We start from the raw sequence: 12,521 nt of genomic DNA, 5'->3' as shown, positions 1-12,521 counted from the left end.
TTTAAAACAAAGTCTAAGTTCATGCAAATTACATTTCAATTCCCTTTGGTAATGACGCACTTGGGCAGAAAAGTGTCACTTCGTATCATCATTGATAAGACATCCATCTTCGTTTTCGACCGAAATAGAATGTTCAGTTTAATTCTAACCGATGAATCAGTCTTCATTGATATTCCTTTATTCCAGTGTTTTGAGTTTTTTGTTGTGAAAACAGCATTTATTTTTGACGCAGAGCGACAAGTAGAGAGAAAAAACATTAACAAGAACAGCACCGCAAAGATATCTTTTTGAAATATTTAATGGCGTTTCGGTTCTCATAGTGACTTTTATTGCTCTTCTGTCATCAACCACTCAAGCACGTCGTTGCAACTGTTATGCAAAGTAGCTGTGATGTAACCTTTATCAGCTAAACAATTCAAAAATTCAAAAAAAAAAAAAAAGACAAAAAAATTATCCAGCGTGATACGCATGCTTTTTCACTCCTTCGAAAAGTTCCGGTTTGGAAATGACGGCGAGAAAACTCGCTAGTCGGGTCCCTAAACTATTGGACTAACAACGAAAGACACAAGGTTGCTACACAAGTTGCTTGAATTTGGAAAAACAACATTCATTACAAGCGTAATATTTGAATTTCAATCACTGATCCAGCCCTTGGTAAGAACCGCTGATTGCTCCTGGCAGATTAATGACATGCATATGTGTGTTTTAGCGAAAGAGCCGTCGATATTTCGTGGTGAAATTTGCTGCCTACAACGGAGTTTCGTCCTTAAAGCGAAGTGATGTTCTCGTCGCCTAAACTCTTACGATGAGAGCCCTTCTTTTATGTGTTATTTCGTCCATATATTTGAACACTTACAATTCTGTTTACGGGGTCGAGACTACATCAAATCCATCTTCCACATCAAGCGAGCAGTTCACAGGTAGAGTTGAATTTTTTCCATCTGTAATTACGTAGTATGTTACACTTAATGTTTTTTTCATCCTAAAGAATATGTTTTAAATTTTGCAGTATGAACGAGAATTTTTAGTCATAAACTGGCGCTGTTCTCATGAATATTCTAAAGGAAGTGGTTCAAGTATTCGCCCTTTCTTCAGGCAATAACGGTCACTTTTAGAATTTCTCTTTAATTTTAAGAAATACTCTGAAACTCTCTTCGTATTCTGAAAGGAAAAGATTGCTGTCAACTTTGTTTACAAAGGGCGAGTGTGAGCAATGAATACTCCTGTGACCGGAATATGTGGTGAAAATGCCAGAAGCTAATGTTTACTTGTCGAGCGTTTAAATTTTCCGCAATCTTGAAATTTCGCCTGTGTCTCTGATGTTTTTGCCTCCGGTGGTCATAATTAAACGCCTCCGTATTGCCTCGCAAAGGCAAGGAGTTGATCTTCAACGAAACAATGCAAATATTCAGCTTTTGTTTGAAAAGTTCCGGGATCGTAAAGACAAAAGATTGGTTGACAACAATGAAATAAAGCTGTTGACAAAAAACTACAAAAAGTTGAAGAAACAAGCTTAATGAACCATAGACTTTGACAAGGGAAACCCTTTTACGTTCATTTTGTCTAAAGAACTTAAAATCTGAAATTAAATCAAAATTACAAAAACCCGATGGTTTATATTACTGCACGCAACCCCTCGTCCATTTTTCAAATCAGATAACATGTTACAAGGAGATTACAATTATTCATTTTAAGGCCGCTTTATCACGACCGACTTGGCTGGCTGTATAATTAAGAATTTGTCGAGAAAAGACAAAAACCCGTGTCAACCAATAACAAGTCTTGGAGGGGCTATATTCTTATCGCAGTCCACATGTCTCTGAACCGGTTCATGCTGAATGTGTCTTAACGCAGGCTTCCAATCTTTTGCCTGGTTTCCCTTGTCTTCGCTATGAAAATACCGGCAGGTAAAAATGTTTTCTGATTTTGTTCAATGTCATTCGTAATATCTGTCCTCATACTCAATTTCGAATTTTCCTTCACCTGCCACAGCGTCTCATATGTATATTTTCATCCTTAACTTTTAATTTATTTCGTGTTTGTATCATTCAAATCAATACGGCAAGCTAAAAGTTCGTAAACGTGCGCAAAAACATCATTTTAAACATGTATTTGCAAAGATAATTTAAAACTGTGTACATATGAAATTGGATCAAGAAACTTCCTCTTTCAAAATTCGCTACTAAATTTTCTTTTTGGCTGTAGCTGTACATTTATTAAATCTTTTCCTTTTAATTTTTTTCCCTTAAAGGAAAGCACTTCAACTTTCTACTTTTTTTTAAAATATATTTAAACGCCGTTCGGAAGTTTTTTAATACAATTAAATTAACCCAATGTAAGATGTGTCTCCTATTCAGGGAAAGCAAGTTAAATATTCGACGTTCTCCTTTAATTTGCATCGCCAATTTTGTCCGTTTTGCACCTTTTATCTATCACCATCTCCATTTATCTCTTTCCTTGTTGCATGCGGCAACATCTTAAGCTTAGCAACAATCGGTCAATTTTTCTTTAATGCAGTCTCTTGCGAATACAAGTTAGGAAGCAGATATTTCTTTGGTAACCAACCTTTGGTTAAAGACAAAATTAAAAACGGAAATCTTAGTGACTGTCACACGCAATATCTAAAGGTGCGCCCACCCAAATGAATATGATAAATTTTTATGAAAACCGACTTTCGATTCATAAATCCAGAATTATTCTTTTCAAATTCTAGATCTGAAACGCATGTTCGCGATTTAACCAAATTTCAAATTACAAAGTACGTGCATGCTCTGACTAATGTGATAAATTCTATAAAAGCTTCATATCCGAGATAATGTCAAAACACTCTGGGCGTATTTGTATACCAAAACTTGTGTCAGCCGTCATAAAAATTTTTTTCTTTATTTTTCTTTTTCTGTGAAGCGATCATTATCGCAAGTTGAATAAAACTCGACTGGAAAATGAGGCCCTTTTTAAATATTTAAAAATTTGGCTAATTTTCCTTTATTTGTCGCTTGCTAGGAAGTTGAAAAATCGCAATAAACGGTCTTTCCTGTTTAATTTGCATTTTATGATTGCTTTTCAGTTCCGAAACCAGCGATCATATTTTTGGGATTTCTCGGAGTATGCCTCGTAGTTGTGTTTATCTTGTACAAGATTCTCCACTCTGATATTTGTAAACTCGATCGTAATAAATTGGCCGGTGTAAGTCAAGCTGAATATGCAGAACTTGGAAAATCTGCCGCATTTGAGGAAGAATCCCACGACGAATCAGATAGTGTGGATTACATTGAACAAGAAACTACTGCAAGCGATAGGAGCGATGACCGTCCAATGCATAGACCTGCGCCATACGTCAAGAGCAGGAGCCTGGGTGACCTGTTCGCTGAGAAACCAAGTCAGCCTGCTGCGCCTCAGAGGAAGTTCACTCAATGGGAGAGACCGTCTATAGAAGCTGTCAAAGCTGCAAGCCATTTGAATGTCCTCTCTGCTTACGGAGATACAGGCGGTAGTCAGCGCGTTCGGAAGAAGTCGCGTAAGGAATCACGAGGGGATATCACTTGTGTAGCAAAACTACAAGTTTCTGTCGCATTTGCGCAGACGGCCCAGAGATTAGAAGTGACCATCATCCGAGTGCAAGACTTCCCCGAGGCATTTTCCGCGAATAGCGCTACTTCGGCAATGTCAATCCATCTGACCCTGATGCCGTCGAAGCGATATCGATTTAAAACGAAGACGAAGGCAACTTCCGATGTCACAATTAATGAGACATTTGTCATGCGAGGCGTAAGTGCCAACGAATTAATGGACAGCAGTTTACGCTTCCGAATTTATGCGCAGGGTTCAATGAAGACAGGCAGGCTACTGGGAGAAACACAAACCCACGTGACAGACTTCGACTTGGATGATATAGCCTCAACTATGTGGATTATGGTACCACCAGCTGAGGAACAGAAAAAATCGTCTTCTAAACAAAGAAAGTAATACATTGACGTCACATGCATTGGATAAATAGTCGCGCGTAAGTGTTTTAGTTGATTAGTCCTTCACCTGTCATCTTTTAGTCTTCACCAGCTGCAGGTTCTTAGAGCAGAGGCGAGTAACCTCTTAAATTAAGTACAAATCAATGGAGACTTAGGTCTCCCAGAGCTGAGAACAACTTGAGCCTTTTGAGAACAGTAGACGGGGAGGCCAATTATATCTCACAACATGATAGAAATCTGTTTTCACTTTACAAAAGGACACATCCTGAATTCTTAAACATCCTCTTCCGCCAAGAATTAGCCTTAAGTTTGTATCACCCTTCCTGAGGAACCATAAATCGGCCTCTATATTCCTCAATGACGTCATAAATTAATTGCCCACTGTAGTCGTTCCAAAGGTAAAAAGAAACGGGAAACGTTACACTGGTTGGTAATCGATCAAAAGGAAATTTTCGAGCGTTTTTAAATGAAAAAAAGTCAAAATTTTTTGTCATTCCAGTTTAAACGTAGAACTCAATCGACAAAGTAGGACTTCAGGCTTCACTGGACCATGACATTTAAAGCGTGCGGTTTGATGACGTATGCCGAGGAAAGTTTCCTTGTTTGAAATATGATGACTTCATGTCTTTTTTCACGATCATTTTTTTATTTCTCTGTTGAAAAAGCCAGAGTCATCTCAAAAGACCGCCTTTACCTTTGATTTGTGAAAAATACGATAAATTTGGAAAATATGTCGTGGTTTTCATCTTGCTTGAGGCGAAAAAAAATTCCGCTTTTTTTGGTTGTCAATGTCGTCACCATTGCTAATTAATGTAAATAATGTAAATGGCAGAGGTTGTACTCTATTGAGCATAAGGAAAGGCTGCCTCATAAGGTAGGTGCCTTACCTACAATCGAGAAGGGTTACCCTATCAGCATAATAAGTTATATTTTGTCATGGCAATCTGCGCAGTTGAGGTTAACCCCTTTACACTCTATCATCGGGATCTATATTCTATTCACTCTTCTCTTTACATTTCCATTGGTACTGACAAGGAGAATTTGTTTATCAATCAAAGCTTCTTAAGTTGGTGATCATTTCCTTTATTCTCGTGATCTTAATAAATGATTTAGCAATATTATTGTTAGGAGAAATTAGACTCTGGTCACTCTTACGGTTTTAAGGATTAACTCACCAAGTAGGACCAAGCCTAGCGCCCTTGGTTCGCGACGAAAAAGCGTGCGTTCTCCTTTCCACTTCCAAAATTCTAACAAAGCAACGTTCGGAAACTATCGCGCAGTCGATAAACACTCATAACCCAAGAAAATGAAAGAAAGAGATATCGTTATGACGGTCATCTCGTTCCCTGAAGCAATGTTTCTGTCTGTGAAACGTGTATTGGTGCACCCTTTGTCCCCAAATAGGGGCTTTAAAATTTATTTCAAGCCGAGAAGACCCCGGCTCTGAACATCTCAATAATTGTCATTTAAATGTTTATCATAATTACTCTCGATTAATTATTTATCCTTTACACGGCATAATTTTTGAAAGTATATTTTTTGGAAAAAATGCACCTCGAGTTGTATGGTTCTTAAGATTCAGCTCTTTAAGTTAGATATCATCTTATTTGTTCTGTGTAAGCCGTACCTTGCACTTCTGTTTGTATTTTTAGTCTTTAGTGATATCTATCGCTTTTTAAGGGCTTTCCAAACATTTGCATATTAATCAAGTAAATAACTACAACGACCAGGAACTTTAAAAATTAACAGGGAAATACTCAATTTTGTCCGATATCTTAAAGGTGTGCAAGAGTAAATTCTAGATTTTACTTCACACTCTGATCTCCGAAAAAAAAAAAGAATATTATTTTTATATATTTAAGATATAGAACATTTATTATTTTCGGTAGCTGGAATTCCACTAACTTGCAACCACTTTAGAAAAGAATTGCATTGACATCCCTATTTGACATTTGATTGTAAGTTATGTATCGAAAAAATTGTATAATCCTTTCACTCCCTAGATCTCATCAGAAATTCTCCTTGATGTCTGCCACAAAATTCTTGTGTCACTTCGGAGTATTTGGTATTGGATCAATTAAGAATCTCCTAATTGATAGTTTTCTTTATTCTCGTCACTTTTTTGCTTGATATTGCAATGTTTTTGTATTTTTATTGTAAGAATTTTCTTTCTTGGTTGCTCATGGGAGTTAAAGGGTTTACAAATGCTTACGATTTGCAGTTGTTGCTGTATCATGTTACAATAAATGCACAATAGCAGAGGAACGTGATTATTTCCTCATTGAAAAAAACTTCTGTTCATGTATTGAAGAATAAAAGAAAGTTTATTGCAGAAAGGGCATTGTTTGATCACTCCTCTTGATACTTGAAATAGCTTCATTTCATAGAATCTCTCAGTTTGCACGTGTTGCGATTGATCAATTTAAGGCTTTTTTTGTCCTTAAACCAAGTGTGCGATAAAAACAAAACCCGATATAAATTTTGTTTAAGCGACATGGTATGGTATTGTGTAATAACTCTGCAATGGTAATTCTGATAATTCAACAATGGAACTATAAACTTTGCCATAAAATATAAACGAAGAGCATCGGAGCACGGAGTCCGAAGGTCAGAGGTTCGATTCCTCATGGAATTTTCTTTGTCCCAAGCTCGTGACAAGAGGAAAAACATCTTTCTCTATTTCTTTGCCCAGCTCAAATCTTACTGTCTTTCATATTTTATTTACAAACTTTCCTATAAGAAATTTAATTCAAAAAGTCACCTTTAGCAACAACACATGTACATGTAAATTAAACTTTTCTGCTGATTGTCGACTTGTCGACTTGACGACCAGAGTTCTGGAGAGTTTCAACTCTCACGTGTCAAACACGGGACTCGGTCCCAGACTGGCGTGCCGAACTTGAGCCTTAATCAGGCGATGGTTTACATTTAAGTCTATCAAAAGCAGCTTTCTCTAACCACTCTCGGTGATCAGGATGAGCGATCTTAATGAGTTCATAAGCTCTTTGCCTAAGATTCTTCCCAAACAGGTAAGCGATTCCTTATTCAGTCACGATGTAATGCACATGCGCACGAGTTGTCACAACGCCTCCACCTGTACAAAATGAAAAGAACGAAGTAACTCTGATAACTGGCTCAATAAATATATAATAAAATAAATAATTAATAATGAAATAACTAAAAGCATTGAAATTTGCCTTCATTCTTTGATAGCCGTGATGAGGAATTTGACTCAACGAGGAGGAAAGTGGAGGAAATATTTTGGAGTGCTTTTAAAAACACTGACACAACTTCTGACACCCATACCCAAGGCTGTAATGGACCGTTTATGTTGCCGGGTTTGTTGCAGCGCATAGGGAAAAAATTCAAAAGGTGCGTTTTAGCAACGTAAAAGGAAACTCTTCTTAAGTTGCCTCAAGTTTTACTGAAATCCTTTTGACGTTGTAAGTTCAAGGAGGTTAAGTAAAAACCCGTGCTAATTCAAACTATGTCCAAATAAAACAGCCAACGTATCGTCCATAATGCTAAGTTTGCGCTTAATGCCGGAGGTCAATAACTGTGAAAATACGGCAAAGTCTAGTAACCATTCTGCACCCGTTTGACTTACCTTCCTTCAAGAAAGGAACAATCTTTGACTCTCCTTTCTTGGTAACAGAATTTAGGGCCAGGATTGGTTTACCACATCCGTCAAGTGCTAAAGCTGCTCCACGTAAAAAGTCTATTTGGCCTCCGACACCTGAAAAGATGCTAAATATTGTAAGGTTACTCAAAAATGCCGAAGGGATTCGTAAACTAATCAAAACTCACGAACAAAATCAATCCAATCACGCACAAAGAGTGTACATGGTTTTATTTATTATTACATGTATTTTTTACTAGAATGGAGTGGCGCTTTGTAATATGCAATATGGCGTGTCTTCATGTTACTCAATCACAACCAAACAGCAAACAAACAAACAAAACTACAAATTACAGCATAACAACAAGTAGGGTTTGGTCACAGAGATCTCACTCCCTCTCCTCACATATTTTATGTAGATTACCTGAATACATTCGTGTTCCAATAGAGTCTGAAACAATTTGTCCAGTGAGATCCACTTCAATACATGAGTTAATAGCTGTCACTTTAGGATTTTGAGCAATTACTGACACCAAATTGACAAATCCAACATCCAACATCACTTTTAAGAGGACAAAAATTAACAGTGAAAACATGATTAAAATGAGGACAAAGATAATTTTGCATCAAACATTATGATAATTAATGGTATAACAAAGTAAATATATATTTGTGCAGTGAATACTCTTTACACGGGGGATAAGCTGTATATCAAGTTATAGATATTGCAAAAAGAATATATGGTAACATTTTCCATAAAATCACTGATCTCATTGAAAGGGTGTATGGAAGTATCTAAACCTTAATAAAAATAGCTTCAGACAGTTTGTTTGATTCTCCTTTCAAAGTGTCTTATATTCCCATACAAGATACAAAAAGAAGTTAATGATGCATCTAAAGGTAAGCCTCAAAGGGCTTGGTCTTATTAGCCAGTACAAGTCTGACAAAAATTCATCTTTCTCTGTTTTGCAAACAACAAGAATTTATTGGCTATGGGAAAATTGTGAGGTAGTTATTTAAGGAAATGTATCCACATCATCAGCTGAACTTCCTGAAACTTCAAAATCCACAAGTTATTTATCAACAAATCATCAACTCACCTACAAAAGGGTTATTGTCAATGAATTCAAACACTTTCTTTGTTCCAATCACAAAACTTCCCACACATCGGCCAGGTAACACTTTTTTAAAAGCATTAGTGATGGCTCCCCTTTCAGTTAGAGCTACTACACCATCACTGAACATCTCCGAGTGGATGCCAAGGTCTTTATGATCCATCAATCGACTCAAGCAGGCATCTGGTATGGAACCAATTCCTGTTGGGTTGTCAAATAGAAAACAAAACACTACAAGTTAACCTTTTACACCCTAACAATGGTATTCATATTCTCCTCACTGCTCTCTTTACATTTCCCATGGTACTGACAAGGAGAATTTGTTTGACAATCAGGAGCTTCTTAAATTAGTAATCACTTTGTTTACTCTCATGGGCATTACATTTAATTCAAGGGTGATCCTGTAGGGAGTAATAAGACACCAGTCAAACTTATGGGCTATAAGCAATTAATGGAAAGATCCAGATGAATTTTCAGGCCCTAAGATTTATGATTAGTTAAATTAACCCTTCAATTGCCAAGATCTGATGGTTAAATCGCCCTTCTAGTAGCTGCTTATTTCCTTGTAAATCGGTTACAAGAATTTGGTGTTGATCAAGATAATATCTGTATCTTCTAATTGATGTGTTTGGAGTTTTCTCATTACCTGTTTGCTGGATAAAGTTATGTTTACCACTTCTGGGAGTTAAAGGGTAAATGTATCCACTGGCTTAACAAGCAGGTCCCATGCAGGTAATTAGTCAGTGAGTTACAAGTGAATAGTTTCTCCACTGACCCATTTGAAGAGTGGCACCATCCTCCACAAGGTTGTCAGCAATTAACTGACCAATTTTGGCTTCCTCTGGAGTCTCTGGATTAATCTTCAGTTCTGGGAGATTAAACTCTGAGACACATAGCACATCAAGATGGGATTGGTGGATGCCTCCTGGGCCGTGAGTGCGAGGACACTGTGGGTTCACAAGCCCTACAATGTGTTAATGAGAATAATTCATGTCAGAGAAGAAAAAAAAACTAAAAAATTTACCATGCACATTGAACAACCTGGATTTATTGTCACCATCATACAAAAAAATTAACAGTATTTATCTTTTAGCAAATTAGGAGTCAAATACCAATGATCTAATCAAATACAGAATTCTTGCAGCTTATCCTGCTCTAAGTTTATGTTTTTATTTCCTTGTCTATTTCTTATGATGCTAAAATCTTATAAACTATGTAACAATTCCATTTAATACCTTTGAAAATAATATAACAGTAATATTATTATAGAAAAACTAATTGGTTTAGTGGGTATCCCTAAATTCAGATATACTGCACAAATGAATACAATATTCATTTCCTGATCCTGTCACTTTTTCATTTCCTCTGTTCTTGGATTACCTAGACCTTTAACTCTTATACCACCATGAGTGACCAAGACAGAATTTCTCCATACACAGTCAATACAATATCAAGCAGACGGGTAAGGAGAAAAAGAGAAATATAAATTAGGGGATTGTTATCATGAAATCTGGCATACAGTAAGGAAACTTACTGATGAGATCTTAGGGGTGAAGTGTTCAGCACCTTCAAAACAGTTATTATTTGGTATGACTGAAATGTTGCATCAGGTCTCTGTAATGTACCTTAGGACCAACATATTACACAAAACAGAGCAGTTGTTCAATTAGAAGGTTAATATTAAATAACATGAAATTTTATAGTAATTTTTATTTTTTTCTCAGTTTGTGAACAGGCAGTATTCTACAAATCCTGCAATCTGATTGGTTCCAAAAGCGGGCAGTGTTCTCCCCATCTGGCCCGCTCACAACCATCGCATTTCATTTCATAACCATTTGTTAGGTTTTAGAAAAAATAAAAGTGTTATTCACAAGCCAAGGTTGGTCCGTATTGGGAAAAACTGTGCCCTCTGTCTTGTGTACCGTATCCAAGACCTCGGGCACAGTTTTCCCCAATATGAACCTCCCGTCTGGTGAATAACATATATATTTAATAAAACATATGACAAGTATAAATGTGTGTATGGCATAAAAATGTAAAATTCATACCAATAATATATTTGGCATTCTGAATGGCAGCTCTTGTACAATCTACACTTGGACCCAGAGTACAAAATCCATGTTTGTCTGGTGGACTTACTTGTATCAGAGCCACATCTATGTCAATTATCTTGCGCTGGAAAAGCAATGGAATCTCACTAAGGAAGATAGGTGTAAAATCTGCACGTCCTTCATTGACAGCTTTATGACAGTTTGCTCCAATGAACAAGGAGTTGCTTCTGAAAATTCCTGGAATCATTTCAGAAAGGAAAAATGTGATTTATGAGAAAGGATTGTGATTTTTCATCATGGTTTGATGGTAACTTCTCTTCTAAATTGCTAGTCTGGCAAAGAGGACTTATTTCTTCGTAAATCACCATATTAAGCAGTAAGGTCTCTTGTGATTGCTTGGTTTTGAACAGAGTAGAGAAAAACAAATCATTAGGTGAAATGTTCAAGTCGACATCATCACCTGAAGAAGACTGGAAGTAACCAGTCAAAAGGTCACCTGCATCCACATCAGAAGTGGTTCCATCATGTGGGAAACAAATAGAACTGGAAAATATTTGGTAGAAATACCAGGTATAGAATCCTTGACTAAAAAACAGACACATGCTGTAAACAAACTGCTTTGTCTGCCATGTGCATTTGTTCCCATTTCCATGCATGTCCTTGACATTATAGCACAATTAACACTACTACCCAGGGGGGTGTCCCACTGTAGCTTAATGATGCCACGAAATTTACTCACCGTCATATTCAGGCTTCACCAATTCACCTGATCCTTCCGTGTGGATATGAATCAGTTCAACATTCTTTAGGCCAACCTCTTTTCCTCTCTTTGCCACTGCATCAAGGAGTGGTAGAGGGGTAGCTGCCCCTCCATGCACAAACACCTTCATTCCTAAAAAAAAAAGGACAATTAAACATTGGAAAAACCCTGAATGAGCTCAGTAATACTGTACATCAAGCTTTCTCTTCACTTTGCGGGAATTAAAAGAAAAATAACCTGTTGTCATCCATATCCTTTCATTGCTCCACCAAAGGAAGTTGACAGGCATTCCATTTTTTTTAAAGGGGGTGACAGTCCTTCGTCTGTAGCATATTTCGTAGCACCTGCTTTGCAGGAGATTTCATCCCAAATTGTATAACGTGCCATTAAAACTGATTTCGCACGAAATCACTGCACAGTATACATTATCTTCAGTCTGTACCTGCTGATGTCGAAGCGACTTTAATTGGCTTCGGTAGTGATTTTTTCCTTTTACTTCTCAAAAATTTCAGTAACATTTCTCGAAATAATTCAACTTGAACAGCGTCGTTTTCGACTGAATTGAACAACAATTTTACACAAAGAAGCTGAAAACGAAAGCCCATCTTGTGGAAAGAATAAAATTCAAGCTCACCTGACTCAATCACTTCCACAGCTTCTTTTGGAGATTTCCATGCGGGCGTTTTCCCTGGCAAAGGATGAAATGGCTCCGCAGAGTATGTGTAGAAGTTACGACGACCTATGTTGTAACGAAAATAAGACAGCATGAGCAATGAGATGTACCCGTAGATTGAATTTCCCCGCCAAACATATCGCCACTAATGGTTGGTTTACCATATCCTTCGTGGCTTTTGCTGCTCACAAACGAACTAATGGCCCTTGATTGCAGAAATATCGAAAAGGGAGACGAATTTGACGGCCGAAATAGCTTTGGAAGCTGTGACGATAAGGACGCCATGCTCTCCTTCAAATAAATCTCTAAAACATGATTTACAAAAATTTACTTTCGTG

General features: G+C 37.2%; 2 protein-coding genes across 3 annotated transcripts; one reads left to right on the top strand and one right to left on the bottom strand.

The window, feature by feature from the left end:
* Positions 1-468: 468 nt before the first annotated feature.
* Positions 469-6,295, top strand: LOC131782238 (uncharacterized). Of its 2 annotated transcripts, none has more exons than XM_059098955.2 (2): positions 469-920; positions 3,068-6,295. In XM_059098955.2, the coding sequence occupies exons 1-2, from the start codon at positions 806-808 to the stop codon at positions 3,964-3,966; spliced, it is 1,014 nt and encodes a 337-aa protein (XP_058954938.1). In that variant the 5' UTR covers positions 469-805; the 3' UTR covers positions 3,967-6,295. The 2 variants fall into 2 exon arrangements, with proteins under 2 accessions (XP_058954938.1, XP_058954939.1); XM_059098956.2 differs by lacking the exon at positions 469-920 and adding an exon at positions 1,793-1,907.
* A 399-nt stretch (positions 6,296-6,694) lies between these two features.
* Positions 6,695-12,521, bottom strand: LOC131782233 (4-hydroxybutyrate coenzyme A transferase-like). Its single transcript, XM_059098947.2, has 9 exons — positions 12,345-12,521; positions 12,145-12,249; positions 11,490-11,642; positions 10,748-10,987; positions 9,475-9,663; positions 8,685-8,900; positions 8,009-8,146; positions 7,573-7,701; positions 6,695-7,059 (listed from the first exon to the last, which is right to left on the bottom strand). Exons 1-9 carry the CDS (start codon positions 12,466-12,468, stop codon positions 7,007-7,009), a joined length of 1,347 nt encoding a protein of 448 aa, XP_058954930.2. The 5' UTR covers positions 12,469-12,521; the 3' UTR covers positions 6,695-7,006.

The sequence above is a fragment of the Pocillopora verrucosa genome, chromosome 7 (assembly GCF_036669915.1).
Source record: "Pocillopora verrucosa isolate sample1 chromosome 7, ASM3666991v2, whole genome shotgun sequence".
Taxonomy (NCBI): domain Eukaryota; kingdom Metazoa; phylum Cnidaria; class Anthozoa; order Scleractinia; family Pocilloporidae; genus Pocillopora; species Pocillopora verrucosa.
The sequence above is the reverse complement of the archived record's forward strand: the minus strand, read 5'-3'. Positions and strand labels throughout refer to the sequence as shown.

What these genes read in the sequence shown, in the direction of transcription:
- LOC131782233 (XM_059098947.2), bottom strand. Translation starts at nt 12,468, where the DNA reads ATGGCGTCCTTATCGTCACAGCTTCCAAAGCTATTTCGGCCGTCAAAT. An exon ending in GGTGAAGCCTGAATATGACG is followed by an intron (nt 10,988 to 11,489) that starts GTGAGTAAATTT and finishes AAATGATTCCAG; the next exon opens with GAATTTTCAGAAGCAACTCC. An exon ending in TGACAATAACCCTTTTGTAG is followed by an intron (nt 8,147 to 8,684) that starts GTGAGTTGATGA and finishes TCCTCTTAAAAG; the next exon opens with TGATGTTGGATGTTGGATTT.
- LOC131782238 (XM_059098955.2), top strand. Translation starts at nt 806, where the DNA reads ATGAGAGCCCTTCTTTTATGTGTTATTTCGTCCATATATTTGAACACT. An exon ending in ATCAAGCGAGCAGTTCACAG is followed by an intron (nt 921 to 3,067) that starts GTAGAGTTGAAT and finishes ATTGCTTTTCAG; the next exon opens with TTCCGAAACCAGCGATCATA.